At 34.5% G+C, this 18,742-nt stretch overlaps 1 protein-coding gene across 2 annotated transcripts in view; it reads right to left on the reverse strand.

Moving 5' to 3' along the window:
* The window catches only part of STRN (striatin), a 109,688-nt gene that overhangs the window by 35,281 nt on the left and 55,665 nt on the right, over nt 1–18,742 (reverse strand). Inside the window, exons 5-10 of one of the 2 annotated variants that reach the window (XM_045978985.1) lie at nt 16,657–16,824; nt 14,431–14,566; nt 7,958–8,093; nt 4,002–4,112; nt 1,836–1,922; nt 1,221–1,364 (exon numbers count right to left, since the gene is read on the reverse strand). In XM_045978985.1, the coding sequence (XP_045834941.1) occupies nt 1,221–1,364; nt 1,836–1,922; nt 4,002–4,112; nt 7,958–8,093; nt 14,431–14,566; nt 16,657–16,824 (782 nt within the window). The remainder of the gene's footprint in view (nt 1–1,220; nt 1,365–1,835; nt 1,923–4,001; nt 4,113–7,957; nt 8,094–14,430; nt 14,567–16,656; nt 16,825–18,742) is intronic. The other variant, XM_045978986.1, reaches the window with a different exon arrangement.

Genomic DNA, 18,742 nt, shown 5'->3' on the forward strand with positions numbered 1-18,742 from the left:
GTATCTAAAAGACAGAAAGAACAGTATTTATATACCATAAGATGGTGCTATAAAAAACCAGGAACCTCAGGGGCGCCTGGGTGGCTCAGTGGGTTAAGGCCTCTGCCTTTCGCTCGGGTCATGATCCCAGGGTCCTGGGATCGAGCCCCGCGTCGGGCTCTCTGCTTGGCAGGGAGCCTGCTTCCTCCTCTCTCTCTCTCTGCCTGCCTCTCTCCCTACTTATGATCTCTATCCGTCAAATAAATAAAATCTTAAAAAAAAAAAAAAAAGGAACCTCAATTTTCAACAGGGAAACAGTTAAGTATTAAGTCTAAAATATAATATGTAATCCTGAGGTTATAATTATGAAAGTTATTTTTGTGGCTTTATGTTAAGTGAATAAAACAAAATGGAATAATTCTACTTGGGGACTTCGTTAAAAAAATATATATATATGCATTTGGACAAGGACTAAAAGGGAACAAAGTAAAAACAGAACATGCAACGAGACTGCAGGTGTCTTTTTTCCCTGTTTCATTTTCAGTGACAAATTGCTTAAATAAAACATCTAAAAATATTTATATGAGTCTCGAAGTAAACATTTGCTACCTATTTATGCTTTTGTACATAAGTACAAAAAGTACAAAGTAAAGTAAAAAGTAAAAGTATGAAGTAAACACTTACTACCTTCTTATGTTAATTTTCTCATTGTGGCAATAGGATAAAAAAAACAGCCTATGTGTACAAAATATATGGCTTCTGTGGAGTCTTGGGATGTTCTAAACTAGAATTTAGAGTTGGTCTTTAAGTTTATGACCCTTTCTCAAGTCTGAAAGATTGAAGTTGGAATCAAACCCCCTCAAATATAAGAAAGCCTACATTTGGGGGATACTATGTAGACTTTTCTTAGAGAGTCCTTCCAAATAACTGAACTTAGATATATATATATATATATATATATATAGATATATATATATAGATAGATATATATATCTCCATATTTTTTGTGCTCCAGAGTGTCCTTCCCCCTCCCAAAGGAGATAGAGAGGGGGGCCAAGGGAGAGGGAGAGAGGGAGAGAGAGAGAACCCCACGAATCCCAAGAGAATTCAAGTTGGGTGTGGAGCCTGTCCTGGGCGGGACTCAATCTCACAACTCTGAGATTATAACCTAGGCTGAAATCCAGAGTCGACACTTAACTGACTGAGCCATCAAGACACCCGGAGAGGTCTTACATACTTACCTTCATCTGCCCTATTTATTTCGTGTTCAGGAAGCCTGGAGCTGGTGGGTCTGGAAGGTGAACCCACAGATGGCTGCAATGAGGGAAGTTCATCAACATCTCTCAAATTAGCAAGCATATCTTGTAGTTTTGACCTATTGGGCCCTGGCCCAAAAACAGGGAGGAAGAGAACAAAAAAGAAGAGAATTATTCAACTGCATCAAAATGGTGCCATAAACCTTATTCACATCTACCTACATTGACCTTTAAAACTGCCCTACTAAAAATACTAAAAAATAATTATTTTTCCAAGTTTTCAAATTATTTTAAAAGTTTATTTCTTGAGAAGAATTATGTTTTACATCTATTTTAAAAATTAAGCTAATGGAATGGTATTGCTATTTGCATGAAAAATAATGTTCATTTCCAATTTGGACCATTAAAAATAGTATTACTCTATAATCCTTGTATATTACTCTAAATGCAGACAGATACCATGGATTGTGAAGCTACTGTGTATTGAATTAAACAATAACATCCCTTTTGTTTGTCTGTTTATGTTAAGTTGCATTTATTGCCTTACATCCTGAAACTATGGTACCCGAGGTGAAGTCTCGTGCCCTACTGATTACTTACCTGAGCTTTGGTTCTTCATTCTCCCACATCCCTGTTTTGACTGTTTTATATAGGATAGAGGCTGAAACAGATCTTCGGTAGTTTTTCCTGTTACAAGTTTAATTAAGAATGGGAAAATCTTACCCATAGTCCATTATGTTTTTTTTTTCCTATACCAGCAAAGAATACAACTACTTTTAAGCAATTTTTAACTAATACCTAGAAATATATTTCAAGACAGTATGATTGGCGTACACAATTTGACTGGAAATATTGCTACTAGATCATATCAAAAGGACTCAAACTTTTCCAATGAGTAATTTTTAATTCAATTAAAAATATATTTATGGTGGTTTATAAATCCACGTTTCATATATTAAGTCAGAGCTTTGCTCCAGCTCTGTTTTTATTACGTCTTCACTTGTTCCCAGATCACCATATTATTAAGGCAACATGAACTGATAGCAATGAATAAAATGTGCTCAGCCTCACTCTCCAGTCCTTCTATCCTCAATGAAACATATTAAAATTTCTCTCCCTGCAGTCATTTTTCTCCATCATACAACAAAACTATGTGCTATATGCCTGCAAAGTGGTCATAATCCCTAGTCAGGAAATACAATAGCTTCCATTAGTAGGAATATTGTTCCAGTCAAATGGTGCCATTTTAGATCTTAAGTGCTAAATTCCAACTACAGCAATGCTTTGATATTTGACAAGAACTGAATAATGAATACAATAGTAGGTGGAATCTATATAAGACCTAAATACCCTTCCAGTCGAGAGATGTTTTACATTTGAAGACATTCATTACTGCAGCACAAGGACTTAAAGAAATATCAACATTAAGCCAATCTGAAAATTAAAATATTCTCCTTTCTCACTTATGATATTTGCATTAAAATTTCAGTATAACTCGTTTTGTCACGGTTCTGAAAAGTCTTAACTATAAAACCTTACTGTTTAAGATTAAAATTTTTACCCATACATTTGGAGAAAAGGTATAAAATGCTCTTATGTTTTAATATTAATCTTTCTCATTATGATTTAATTTATATTGAGGAGGCATCAAATAACATCTCTCAGTCATGTAATAGTTGGTATAATGATAACATCAAAAATAGTCACTGACTTTTTACCCATTCAAGCTAAACACATAATACCTAAGATATTTTAAATAAAGATTTAAATGTTTATTGGTAATGACTACACTACTTTTTCTAACTTTTAAATACATGTTTCACTAAACTGGATTTTAATCTTACTTTACTTAATCTTAATGCTACTTTAATATCCCAAAGGATACAATTCTTTCTGTCATAAAAGGGAGACCCATGCTCATATTATCAATGAGAGTGGAAGCACAAGGAGGTAGTTTAGCCTTGCTCTCCTAAAAAGCTGTTTTAGATGGTTTTCAGGGATGCTTGAAAGACTTTGTATTTCCACTTTACATGGTTAATTAGTTCTACTGTTAAACCTAGTAATTTGTATAATGAGTGTTTTATATATGTGTGTGTGTGTGTGTGTGTGAATGATTCACAGGGCTAGCAATTTCATTTTAGCTTCCAGTTTTGATATAGTAGACATCTTATTAAAAAGAAAAAAGCTAATTGGTAATATTACTATAAATGAAATTGGCCAAAATTCTTAAATAAATACTTTTAAAAGTTGTGTATTTGATTCTGTACCCTGTATAGCATATAGTGGTGAGAGCAAATGAACTGTAAGTTATGAACACACAGAATATTCAGGGGTAGAAATTAACTTTCTGTCTCTAAGTCCAAAAATAATATACAATAATTTGGGTGGATTGCTGGAGGGTCATACTAGATGAGATTTAAAATTGTCAACAGTGAAAAATCATTATGGTAATTAAGCATATATATTTTAAAAGTGAAATTATCACTATGTTTTGAATATATAGTCCCACACTCTCATGAGGCTCTAGATGTATTACTGGGATATATTATGATTCCATAATCATACACATGGTTGTTTTTATTTTTTTAAGGTCATACTCAAATAGTTAACCATTTAATTTCAACCCCTGAGAGCAGGTGAAAAGGAAAGGATCAGGAGCAGAAAAGAAAAAGAGTAAGTGGTTTTAGGAAAACATTGAAAAAAAAAAATTGGGGGATGTAAAAGAGGCAAGATTTATGATTTACAGATACAATGTTTTCCACTTACTCTTCACCCCCTTTTTCCCCTTTCTCTCCTTTTTGTATTGTTCCTTGAGTTTCGTAATTACTCCCTGGTCCACATTCCAGGCTTCAGGCATGAGACACTGGTCTTCCTTTTCTAAATAAGAGTGAAACAAATGAAACAGCCTTTTTAAATAAGATATACTGTAGGTCAATTCACTGTTATGTCACTGAATGACATAACCACCATTTTCTTCATTGTATCACTAATTTTAAAAAGTCATTGCTTATTCTTTAAATGTATAAGTCATACAAAATATAGTATCTAAGAAATGACAATTCAATTTCCTAGGTAATAAGAATTTCTCTTGAGGGCGCCTGGGTGGCTCAGTGGATTAAGCCGCTGCCTTCGGCTCAGGTCATGATCTCAGGGTCCTGGGATCGAGCCCCGCATCGGGCTCTCTGCTCCGTGGGGAGCCTGCTTCCTCCTCCTTCTCTCTGCCTGCCTCTCTGCCTACTTGTGATCTCTCTCTCTGTCAAATAAATAAATAAAATCTTTAAAAAAAAAAAAAAAAAAAAAAAGAATTTCTCTTGAAAGAGACATAGAAAAAAAAAACAAAAAAACCCTAGAAAATTTGAGTGACTTTTAGTAAATTATGCCCAAAAACTCTAGAAGAAGCCCTCATTTTCCAATTAGGACTGACTCATAAAAAAACATTTCTTATTAATTTATGTAATGAGAGATTATTATTAAGAGATTACACAAAATAGTTTTCAGTATTTTCATTTTAAAAATTTTATATTTTTGGCATGTGTTCATCAACTGATTATTTTTTTACAGCCTTATATATAGCAGTTTGTAAACTTAGCAATCAACCTTCATTCAAAATTTAAAGCAATTTAAGTGTTTTGTTAGTTTACAAATTCTTAAACAGGAAACTGAGCACTTAGTAAATTCGATCATTAATTTTCACTATTATAGGAGAAGAAAATTTAAAGAATGTGTTATATATTTTATATCAGAATAAAATTAATTGTATACTATATAACATTATGTTTTAGCTCAGAACTCTCGCTCTAAATTTCCATTACAAAGTCTAACACATTGTCCCAAACTAAACTTGTAAAATCAAATTCCCAATCTTCCAAATTCAATGTGTCATCATCCTTCCATTTGCTCAGACCAAAACCTCCCTTTTCTTTCATACTTCCCATCAGGTATTTCAGAAAATACTGTTTTTCCTACCTTCCAAACACAGCCAGAATCTGACTACTTAGCACATACTCTACTTCTCTAATCACTCTGTCTCTTGCTAGAATTACTCCAATAATTGTCCCCTCTCCCCTCACACCAAGACTATTATCAACACTGGGTGCTCTATGTAGTCTATTCTTAATAAAGCCAGAATGATGCTTTAAATTCGAAGTCAGATCATGGCACCCTTCTGCTCAAATTCCTCCCGTGGTTCCCTATCTCACCAGTGGTCTAAGGGCCCTGCATGATTTGGTCATTTCTTACCATATTCCCCCCTAGAATCACTCTGCTCTAGCCATTCTGGTGTCCTTGAATTCCTCAAGCACAGCAAGGCTGCTGCTATTTTGGGGCATTTGCTGTGGCTTTCTTTTTCCTGAATATTCCTTCTCTAGATACCATATTGCTAACCCACCAAACAGCTTGGAGTCTTTTGTCCAAATATTATAATGGGACCTACCCCGTTACAATTTTAAATTGTAACTTGTCTCCTCCACTTTACCCTAAACCCAGCACTCTCTACCCCCCTTACTCTGTTCTACTTTTTCTATTTCCCATAGTATTTATCACCTTCTGACATGCTCTATCATTTATGTTTATTCTCTTAGTAAACTATATGGACCAAGGGGTCCTGTGGATCCATATGGATTTTCACCAAATGACTTGGCACATAGAAAGCACTTGATCAATATTTGTTAAATGACTGGAATAAACCAAAATGAATCGGAACAAATAGGAAACTATTTTTAATAAGTTAAATTTCAGTCTACAATTCAAAAAACTTAATTGGGCCTCTGAAAAGATTAAACACAATAAATTTAAAAGCTCAACATTTCTATAGCTCTAACTATAATCTATCAATAATAAAAATGGTCTCTACTTTCCCAGAAAGATCTAACAATTAAAAATGTTAATATTTCATCAATCAGGTCTTAATAATAAACCAGGTAGCTTTTGGATCCTACAGTTTCTTCAATTTTTTAAATTGGAAGTTAACCCTATTGTAATCTTCACTAGACTCACAACAGTAATGGAAGATCATGGAAGATGTGTGGTAAATCTATTTACTTGCCAGAAACTAAAAAGATTCTAAACGTAGGTATATTCACTCCATTTTTAAGGGGGAAGAGGAGAAATAAATAAAGCACTTAAACCGTTTTAAATGTCCATTAAACTAAATAGGATTTGCGATCTAGTTCTTTTAATTGCTTAAGAGTGAAATTTTCTGAACAAAATTTTCTCAATAAAATTCTCTGGATAAAAACACACAAGGCTAAACTCCTGGTAAGGAAATCTCTAATCAACTGAAAGATCCCATTCACTCATACTCAGAAATACCCAGTACACTACTAAAGAGTAAGACAGCTCGGGGCGCCTGGGTAGCTCAGTGGTTTAAGAGTAAGACAGCTCAAAGATGGAGACAATTCACTCATGTTTTCACCAGTAACTTCATAGGCTAGGTTAGATTAATTAAAACGTACACACATGTATCATATAACACTCTGGGCCAAGACTCATACTATAAAGAAAAAGATGTGACACAAGAAATAATGCAGCTGTCTTTGGAGAGAAATAAATCACAAAACTCTTGCAATAAGACTGGCAATGAAAAAAGCCAACTATTATTTATGCAGATGTATGACTCCTCAGAGAAAGACTTCTGTGTAGATGGTGGATCTAGCTATACTGGTAGAACTAGTGCCTAAAATATCTGAATAACTTGATATATAAACTCAGTAGTAACAATAGAGAAAAGAGACTTTACTTCAATTTCCCCTTGATTTCCAAACTTTGTTCCATTGGAAAAAAAAAAAGAATTAGTCATTTTATAGCCATTATATATTTCAATGACTAATTAACCCATATAATAATTACCTTCAGATATTTGCCACAAAAAAGGAAAAGAAGTGGCATCATAAGAGTTCTTGAAGGTAAAGCCTCAAGGGAAGCCTCCAATTTAAAACTAGGATAGTTACTGATTCTCTAACCCTATCTTTCAAGTACATAAAACTGCAACTGTGTGTCTCCCAGAATTTTTCAACCTCAACAGAAAATTTGTCTCATTCTCAATAACTATCTCTCTGTCTTCCTCACTCACGCTACATGTATCCACATCCGACAGAACTCATCGCTTTTGAAGAATTCATCACAATCCCACCTTACTGAAAGCAACAATTCGTTCCCAAACCCAAAGAATAATCTATGCCTTAGAAGTCTTCCCCCAAATAACTTTTTTTACCTCGTGAGATGTTTCAAATACTAAATTTGTTTAGAACAATTTGCACTAAAAAATTCTATGCTTTGCACAAACTGGTGAAGTCTGCCTAGACTGAGTAACTACAGTTTTTTAATTTATACTTCTTTTTGCACAGAAGATGCCAGAGATGAATCTCTAAAAACTCTTCTATTACATTCTCAAACTCAATTTCCACAAAATCTAGATTTGCAAGTTCTAATATCTGGGCAGGAAACACAGAACATTCTGCATATGGATTCAAATTATTTTAATAGTATATTGCCTATATTTAAGAAAAAAAGATGAGGTAACTAGTTGTACAACATTCTTTAAACATGCACACACAGATATACACCCTGAATATAAGAGGACAAGAGTAAAAAGTTCATAGGATGTTCAAAATTTCAACATTATAAGAAATTTACAGTGTTCTTCAAGATGCTGCCCTCCTAGTAAAACATTAGTTTCTTTCATTTACTTAATACCTCTGGATGGATCCAGTATGCTTCCTTACCCCATTCTGTTCCATCACCCGCACTTCTAGACTCATTGTCTCCTTCCTCTGATGTAACCAAGAAGTCAAACTCCTTTAGAGCTTCTTTTGTATCTCGATCTTCACTGCTATCAGGCAATGCTTTTTTCCTAACAATCTAATGAAAAAAAACATTCTAAATTAAAATTTTAGGATATATTATGAAATTAAATAAAGGAAAACAGTATCCCTTTATCACTGAATGAGAAAACCCAATTATTGGTTTCTTCAAAGAGCATACCTTTGTTATGTTAAATAGCTATAATACTTAACCAATTCTATGTAAAACAGGTATCATTTTAAAAAGATATACATTACACATTTTAAAGTAATAATTTAAACTTGGTTCAATGGTGGCTTGTTTTAAATAAGCAAATGGAATTATATGTTGAAAACACTGGAATATAAGCTAGATATTTAAATGATAAATAGACAAAATATATCCTTGATATACTACTGTACTAAGAGAACCACAACCATATTCCCCATTTCTTGGATGCCGTCTGTGCCATGTGCAGACATTCTAATCAAAAAGAAAAACACTTCATAAAATACGGGAGTTTTACAGAATATAACCATGATAAATGTTAACTCTACCACATAATTCCCTTAAAGAAACTTAAAATCATAAAACTACAAACTCAGAAATGCATGCCTCAAGTGTTAGAAAGTATGGTGTTAGAGAAGGAAAAAAAGTTTCTCGCAGTATTTCTACTATTCCAACCTTGCATCAATTTTCTCTAATAACTCACTATATATTCAATTTTTTTCTAAAAACTGATCTTTCCAAGTGGGACTTGACTTAGATTTATTAGCAAATCTGATAAGGGTTATTATGTATTTAGGAATATTCTTGGAATCACAATTCAGTTGGAGGATTGAAATTTAGGCTTAATGTGTGCAGAGATAATCTTTGAGAGCTATATGTCAAAACTCTTTATGAATTATCTTTTTAGTCACCTCCACCACCAGAAACCCAAAGAATTTAGGATGAATGGTTTGCAGCTTCTTTTGATAAAATGGGCTCAGTACTCGATTCCAGGACCCTGAGATCATGACCTGAGCCGAAGGCAGCGGCTTAACCCACTGAGCCACCCAGGTCTGAGCTTCTTCACTTCATGCAAAATGGAAATAACAAAATCTAATCAAACTTTTTTTTTATTGTAAAATGATTTTATTACTTGATTATAGGAAGAGGAGATACTACCACAAACATGAGCCATAGGGAAGGAACACTTTCTTTGAGGTGCCTATATTGTTCCTACACCTATGTTCTGAGGTTTGTAGATGCCACACAGAGGTGAAATGTGATAGTATTTATCAAATGCATAGGACAGTGTCTGGTATATGGCAAGTGCTCAAAAAAATGGAGATTTCCCTCCTCTGGTCATGACTGTCCTGAGGTTTGGGGTGACTTGGAGAGGGCTCCAATGTCCTATCCATGTGTGCAGCCTATTTGTTTGGAGGCTTGTCCAGGGGTGAGATGAAGTGATTTGACTGACCCTTCGTTTCCTTCCTAAGATCCAGTATTCTGCTGGACTCTGCCACTGTCTTTCTATCTGCAGGACTAATTGTTAGATGCTCTCCCTTCTCCCATCTTCCATCATTTTTCTTTATCAGTCTCTCTTACTCTTTTTATTGAGTTTTTATTTCCACCCTCCCTCCCTCCTCTTTCTCTCCCTTCCTCCAATTCTCTTTCCTCCATCCCTACATCCTGCCTTCCTGCCTCCCTCCTTTTCTTTCCTAATGGCTTTCACTGTTTCATTCTTTTTTTTTAATATTTTATTTATTTATTTGAGAGAGAGAGAGCACAAGCAGGCAGAGAGAGAGAAGGGGAAGCAGTTCCCCAGCAAGCAGAGAGCCCGATGTGGGACTCGATCCCAGGACCATGAGATCATGACCTGAGCCGAAGGCAGCGGCTTAACCAACTGAGCCACCCAGGTCTGAGCTTCTTCACTTCATGCAAAATGGAAATAACAAGATCTAATCAAACTTTATTACTGGGCTATTGTGAGTGGATTAAAATTATAAGGGTTCAACAGGCTGATCAAGAGGACAGAATACAGAGTCTAAAAACAGACTCTAAGAGATAATAAATACCTGACTTGTATGACCCTGTTCTCACGCTCATTCCTGGTATCACTTACCAATCACAGTACTTTTCATCTGAGATCAGATACAGCCTCAGAAATCTTTCTCAGTGAAACAGTATGGAAGTTTCTCAAAAAGTTAAAAATAGAACTACCCTACAACCCAGCAATTGCACTACCAGGTATTTATCCAAAGAATACAAAAATGCTGATTCAAAGGAGCACATATACCCCAATATTTAGAGCAGCACTACGAACAGCAGCCACTTTATGGAAACAGCTCAAAGGTCCATCAACAAATGAATGGATAAAGAAGATGTGGTACACACACACACACACACACACACACACACACACCACAGAGGAGTATTACTCAGTCATCAAAAAATGAAATCTTGCCATTTGTAACAACATGGATGGAGTAGAGAATATAATGCTAAGTGAAATAAGTCAGTCAAAGACAAGTATCGTATGATTTCATTCATTTGTGGAATTTAAGAAACAAAACAGAAGAATATAGGGAAAGGGAAGGAAAAATGAAATAAGATAAAAACAGAGAGAGAGGCAAACCATAAAAGACTCTTAACTATAGAGAACAAACTGAGGGTTGCTGGAGGGGAGGTAGGTGGGAGGATGGGCAAAATGGGTAATGGGCATTAAGGAGGATACTGGTTATGATGAGCACTAGGTATTATATGTAAGTGATGAATCACTAAATTCTATTCCTGAAACCAATACTACATTATATATTAACTAACTTGAATTTACATTAAAAACAAAATCCTTCTCAGTGTAGCACTCCAGGAAGCCACTATCAGCAGAAGGCTGGTACAGCAGATGAAACCTAATCTGCCTTCACTCTCCTGGTATATATAAAAACTGAATAGGAGAAATCGAGGACTCTTTAAATGCTGCTAGAATAACTGCTTTAACTACTTGGAGTATTTCCCCTTATGTTTACAGCATATCCCAATCTCCCATCTAGCAAATCTATTAAACAAACAAAAAAGCAAGACTAGTTTGGCATACTGTGTACAGAAAACCCAGGCTGAAGGTGTATTCTTTTGTAACCAATGCTAATAATTTTTTCTAATTTTCCCTGGGCAGCCAAACTAAGGTAGAAAAGTATCTCTGAAGAGTTATACCAATAGAAGATGCTGACCTTCATTGTTCCACAAACACACTGTCTAATCCATCTTTCATTACCTTAGAGACTTGATTTCTCCCTTACTCTAATCCTGATGGGACACCAGATATGACTTAGAGGGGCCATCACCAAACCCTAAAGATAGAGAATTCTTTTTTTTTTTTTTTTAAAGATTTTATTTATTTGCCAGAGAGAAAGAGAGAGAGTACACACAAGCAGGCAGAGAGGCAGACAGAGGCAGCGAGAGAAGCAGACCGAGCAAGGAGCCTGATGCGGGACTCGATCCCAGGACCCTGTGATCATGACCTGAGCCGAAGGCAGCGGCTTAACCAACTGAGCCACCCAGGTGTCCCAAAATAGAGAATTCTTGTTCTCAAGGCTTGGTGAAAAGGGAAAAGAAAATACAGAAGTAGCTGGAATCTTATATTGAAAAACTGAATGCATTTTCAACACTCTAATTACTAACTATGATATTAAGTCACAAAACTCACTCCTTTGGAAAAAATGTGTTTCTAGGTCTCTCCTCCATATAACCTTATGAATGAAGATATGGCAAGTTGCAGGCCACTGTCTATCATGTCTCCCACTTAAATTAAAACCCCTGTTTTTTAATGGTTAGGCACAGAAGAAAAGTATGGTTACCAATGGAGAGTAGGATTAGTAAATGGGAAGGGGTAGGGTTTGTTGTAATAAGTACATATTACTTTTCCTTACATCTCAGGTTCCACTCCACTCCTACCTCTAATGAATCTAGAAATCAACTTAAGAATTACGGCAAACACAAAGAAGTTATAGGTTGCACAGGGTGCCATGAAGATTAGAAAGAGGGATAGATGGCCACTTTGAAACCATTAGAAGAAACATAACACAGACGGGGATGGGACTGTGACTAGGATAATAGCTAATGATTCTTAATCCCATTCCTTTTCTGGAGACGACATCTTGCTGGTGAAGTTATCCTTCAAACAATTTAAAGTTGATCATTTTTTATACACATGTATAATTTCAAGATCATTATTACACTTAACTAATGATACTATGGTGAGAATGCAAAACAATGATGGTAAAGAAAAATAAAGTGAAGAGGTAGATCATGAGGAAGGAAGAGATAAAGAGGAGGGAAAAATGATCCAGAATGTAACCCAAAGAACAATCAAACTCCAGTAGAAGGTAAAGAACAAGAAGAGAGCATATGCGGCTACACACAAATTTACTAATAGCCTATGTTTCTGTATTTTCTTAGTTGAATCAACCAAACTATTTTAATTAAAGAAATAAAATAACAGTTTAAAAACCTGTTTGTTTTACTACACATTTTAATAGCATGATTTTCAGCCATTCTTTCTTTCTACAGCATTGCAATAAATCTTTTAAGTCATGCTTACTCATTGCTACATAGAATCAGACTGTGGAAGTCCTTTTGGTCTGCAGCTATTAGCCTGCAGCTGTGCAAATTAATGTGATATATCCTAAAAATCAACAAAGCTGTTACAAAGAAACCAATTACATGTTTAGAGATATTTTTTCCTGAAAAACTATAAGGATTTTTGAGTCAATGCTTAGACAGGTTTAAGCATGTTTCTATTAGCTATGCCTTTACTGCTTGGTCATAGAATTGCTATAATCCATACTAACTGCAAGACAGGATCTTTATGAATCTGATTACTCAAAAAGAAACCAGTTTATGGTTAGGAATATCTCTAAGACCATACTTAATATTTAAAGCATTATAATCAGTTAGCATTTACCACTGAGCTATGAATAAAGTATTTTGATGGGAAAATAAGATCTCAATGCAATTGGCCCATAGAAATCACAAAGCAGTACAAAACTTCCAAATGAATAGGACAGAGAAAAGGTATCATACAAGTTTAGGCATTTTCTTTTACTACAGTAAATTAAAACATACGCTATTACTACCTGTTTGGATAAAAAAAAAAAAATGGGTGTGACTACTTGAAGTTCAAATAATATCCATGGCAAGGCCATATCAGAAGAAACCTACTGCAGAGTGGCTCAGGGAAACAATAATCTGGAAGTAATAATTTGAGAGTCTCTGGTGGAAGCAGAGGACATAAAGCACAGAGAAGTTATGCCCAGAAATCATTTATATCATTTTTCATATATAGCTTCTCATTTATTGCTCACAAAATCCTCTAAAGTAACATGGGTATTTATAATCCCCATTTCACAAACTAAAATACTAAGCCTGAAGGATAAGAAGCACAGGTAAATTAGTGCCAGAACTGGGGCTTAAACCCAAAGTTTTCACATCTAGGTCCAGTCAGCTTCACTACCTTCCTTTCTTCCTTACTCTTCTTAAATAAACACGAAAGAGGAAATGTAAACATTTTCCTAGACAAAACAAAGCATGCCCTCATCTATTACTTAAAAAAGAGAGGAGTGGAAGGGAAGAAGAAAGAGAGGAGAAGGAGGAAAAAGGAGGGAGGGAAAAAAAGAGAAAAACGGGAAAAAAAATAAAACCAGGAGGAACTGAAGGTGATGGAATGGAGAAGGGAAGAGAAGGAAGAAGAAGCAAGAGACACCTCTTATTCCAAGAAACTACCATGGGAATGTCAATAAACCTATAAAGATCTAAACAAAACTACAGAGTAACTTTAAACAAGTTTGAAGAAATCTAATGGAACAGTTACTAAATATTCGTAACATTTGTCTACCAAAGCAACCCATACAAGAAAGACAAACTGCACTGATTAGAGGTGATGCCAGTCGCCATCAGGTACCATAATGGGTCTGTCAGTTCTACTGTCTTACAGCACCAATAACACTGCATTGTTATAACTCAAAAATTCTTACCATATTCACTAACCCTATTGAACTAAAATGTTTAATGAGTTAACAAGTCAAAGAGTGAGGACCTTTAAAGATTGTTTAAAGTTTTGCAAGTAATCTCTCCCCAATGTGGACTCGAACTCACAACCGAGAGCAAGAATCATATTCTCTACAGACTGAGCCAGCCAGGTGCCCCCGAGAATAAGGACCTTTTAAGAGAAAACTGCCATCCTAAAAATATTATTGAATTTGAACTCAACACTAAAAACTCTTAGATTAAATTTCCCCAAATTCATGAAAAAAAGTTCAGGGTTTAGGCTGAAGCATATGGATTTTTAAAAAGGCTTTTCTCACTTGTTTCTCACTTATTTTTCAAGTAAGCATAATGATCCCTAAGAATATTAATATCTGTGTATCCAACTCACTGTTGAAGTATCAATGATGCTTTTCTCTCTTCCATCAATGTCATCATCTTCATCTTCATCACTGAAATCTGCAGCTGCACTTTCAAGGAATTTGAAATTATCCAGCACGGAGGCAGAATCGGTTAACTCGGATTTTCTGGTTTTAAAACACGTACACTTTGCTCAGTTTCTTAAACTTAGCATAAGAACCAATCCATATGTTGCACTAACTTCTGTTTACATTGTAACTATGATCCCTCAAATCATATTATGAACTACACAGATTCTTATCCATTATATTTCCATGCATTTTAATTGGCAAACCACAATAGGAAGTGATTACTCTTTTAAAAGTACTTTGCAATCCTATCTATTTAGGTTAATGCAATATAAAGAATTCCCCCTCTGGACTCAATATACTTAAGTCAACCTTAATGTCTTTCTGTTTCAAAATATTTTTCTTATTACCTCTATTTTTTTTCTATTCTTTTCCTCTCTGCAACTCTTCCTCTAACATATAAATTTCTGTAACTAAGAAAATAACTAGTAGATATGTAAGTTTTCTCCAACACAATCTTGTATTTCTACTGAATAGCTAAGGAGTTGAAAAAAAAATGCACATAAAGTTACCAAAAAGAACTTAGTCAAATTAATATTACTACAGAACTTGATCCTGTTAATGAACAAACCATTAGCCTTTTGAAATGACTGACTTTTCAAATACATACGGATTTTAATTTAGTTCCCTCAAAATAAATTTAGTAAACAATTTCTTAATGGCCAGACAGGATGATTTCTTTCCAGTTCATTAGGAGATGTTTTAGATAAGGCATATTCTTTTTTTTTTTTTAATTTTATTTATTTATTTGATGGAGAGAGAGAGAGATCACAAGTAGGCAAAGAGGCAGGCAGAGAGAGAGGGGAGAAGCAGGCTCCCCGCCGAGCAGAGATCATGACCTGAGCAGAAGGCAGAGGCTCAACACACTGAGCCACCCAGGCGCCCCGATAAGGCATATTCTTGAAGAAAATTTAGCCACAACTACAGAGAAAATTTCTAAAACAGATAAATCTTAAATTTCAAATCTGCTGAGAGCTATGTTTTTGGTGTTCCACCCTATTCTCTATCCCTACACAAATCAGACAGATTCAGAATAATACCCTTGTCAGTTTCCAAAGACAGGTCAAGGGCAAAATACAAGACAACTTGAGTGGTCTTTTCTGAATATCTTTATGATTTACAATAATACTTTAGGTAAAACTATAACCAGGCATAAAGCCTACATTGTCTATGCCTACACAAAGAAACAAACTAATCTTACATTTGTATAAATAAGTTAATGTAGTCTTAAATATTAATGAATATACTTAAGGCTCCAGTAACACTTGTTTACAGAAGTTTGTTTATAGAAGTCCATTCTATTCTTGAATCTTTACCTAAATCCCACAATTTTAATGTTCCAAATAACAGAAATTATGTTCTCACTAGAAAATATATAGAGTTCAATCAAAACCATTCTTATAGCCCAAACATGCAATAAAATGAAGCAAAACAATATTTAGACTTTCACAGAATCTTTGGCTTTTTATTTAAGAATCATGCCAAATTTCTTTTCAATCAAGAATGTCCTTATTTAAATATCCATGTTCATTTTAAGCAGAATTATATATAACTGTATGACACATGATCCAAAAAGCAAAACAAAATATTTCAAACAGCTACTGAATTTTTCACACTTATTCTAGCAATTAAAAACATACACTTTAAATAGTTTTCAAAAAAAAAAAAGATAGTTTTCAAAGGGAAGATGAGTTGCATTATTATTAAATAAACAAATGGCTAAGAAAACATTTACTTCTAAAAAATTTGAGGAATTTATAGGATTTCTAGGTCACCAGGAATGAAATTTCATTCTTACAAGATCTAAACTGAATCTCCAAAAGATGATCTTTTGTGAAGTTCTAATAGTAAGTGACTGAGCTTCAAGATATTAAAATCTGCATTAAACCTACAAATTTCAAGCAAATAAAAATATTTTTTAAATATTCTTAGAATAATCATAAATAACTCTAATCCCCACGGGTTATCTTCTACCAAAGGAAATTACCATTTTTTTAATTAAACTTCACAACAAGTTATTTCTGCAGCAGTATCTAAAATTCCAAGTATCACAAGGGTCTCCCATAAACCAAAAATACTTAATAAACGCTAAAATTTAAGCTAAAATGCTTTCTAGACAGAATACTTACCCAATCATTGCCGTCTCTTTAACTTCGGCCTCTGTGCCATTTATAACTGAATCCTGATTTTTGTCATCTTCCCTGTCAGTGACATCACTTGAAAAGCCCAACAAAGCTCGCACTCGTTTAGATTTCACATCTAGAATGGTATCTGTGTAACCCACCTCCTGAAGATACCTGTGTGTGAAGAAGATCCTTACAATTCAGTCATATTGGAATCAGTATTCTATAACTTAATATATAAATAAAAGGATTTCTTTAAATTCACTGCCTGCATAAGACTTAACAGTACAGTACTATGCTAGTAAGACTTGCTAATAAATAATCTTCCAGCTGCAGATGGAGCTGTCTCTTGCAGTACCAGCCTCTATGGTCACTGAAAAAAATCAAAGAACTATACAATACACCATTCATTACATTTATCATAAGAAGAAGCTGTTCCTTAATATACCTAATAGCGCATTCTTTCCTCTAGGAGGCAAACTCACTCTCAGATTCTTACAGTAGTAATTATTATAACCAGTAGTTTGTTTTTGTTTTGCTTTGTTTTGTTTTACATTTCTGATATAAAGTTTATCGAATCAAGTGTTTGAGATCTACGGAGGATATTTCTAGCTTATTTGGTTTCCTCCATGACATACAGGAAGAGTATATTCCAAAGAGTCATTTCTACAAAAAGAAAGCTTTTATCCTGAGACAACTCTAAAATAAAAATAGCCCACAATTCAACTGTGGATGTGGGATGCCTGTGTGCACGTGGGGGTGTGTGTTAGAGAGAGGCAGCAGCACAGAAAAAGAGAATAGGTTTGTACTGAGAACTAGATCTGGGTCTAAAGCCCATTTCTGCCGCTTTCTTCCTGTGTAACTTTAATTTTCCCGAACCTGTTTTCTTCCCTCTAAAAGCAACACACCTAGTACAGGGAGGGCATATAGAAGGCACTTGATATCCATTAACAACAAAGATGTCCAAAAAAGACCCAAAGGAATATGAAAAAGGCAAATGTCATTAACAAATGTGATAGACAAATATTAGGCATGAACCTGTAAATAAGCAGCAAGTCTCTGAAATTAAAGAGAAAACAAAGGTGGACAAGATAACCAGTCTTAGGTCAGTTTATTTCAGATCTGGTATTAATAGATTATAGCTCAAAGACATATTTCACAAAGATATGTGGCCAGAATGAAGTAAATATATCTTATCAAATCAAGATATTCATTTTTCAATACTATCCAATATTTACAGAAAGGTTTTGATTAAAATGTGGGATAATGTTTAACTTTCTTGAATTTAATCAGCTCTTCTTAAAAACCAACAGAAAGGTGCTACGTTTTTCTGTTCTAAACATTTGATACATACCTTTCTCTGGCAACGAAATCACATTACAGGTAACTGTTTCAAAGACTGCTCTTTCCATAGGTAAGTTGGCTTTACTATGTAGCTACTTCTTTATTCATTTATAAAATGTCATCTTAAAAGGGGCAGATCATGAGTCTTTGAAGTTTTTGAAATTCTCTCTCAGAAAGTTTACTACGATAACTACTTCTCATAAAAAAGAAAATGAGCACTTTAAAAACACATTTATGAAAGAAAAATGCATACATCATATTTAAAAACAAGGTGAGGTTACTATGAAAACCACTTATTAAATGTTAGTGAATTATTATTTTTTTCTAGTGAATTCTCATTTTTTTCTAACATTAAATAGATACCAAATACATAAAAGGAGACATCTTAATATTCTTTTCCCATTAGTCAAAAGGAATGGCTGGCACAAATCCACTCTGGAAACCACTAGTGTAAACTCCTCACAGGAAACTCAAAACATGTAAGTAAATTTCATTTAATGAACCACAAATCAGAATACCAATTTCAAATGTGATATGCAAGGCAACGGCAGTGAGCTGGTTAAGTGGCTTATAGCCTACCACCTGACATCCGAACCTCCTTCCAACTTTGTTTCCTCTTTAGAGTCTCAAATATACATTTTATAGGAGAAAGTATATGTTAGTGCAAATTAGGGAAATTTAAAAAGTTCTTCAATCTATTTAAAACAGGAAGTTTAAAAACAACACAAAATACATCTAAATATTGATT

This window comes from Meles meles, chromosome 15 (genome assembly GCF_922984935.1).
Source record: "Meles meles chromosome 15, mMelMel3.1 paternal haplotype, whole genome shotgun sequence".
Lineage (NCBI taxonomy): Eukaryota > Metazoa > Chordata > Mammalia > Carnivora > Mustelidae > Meles > Meles meles.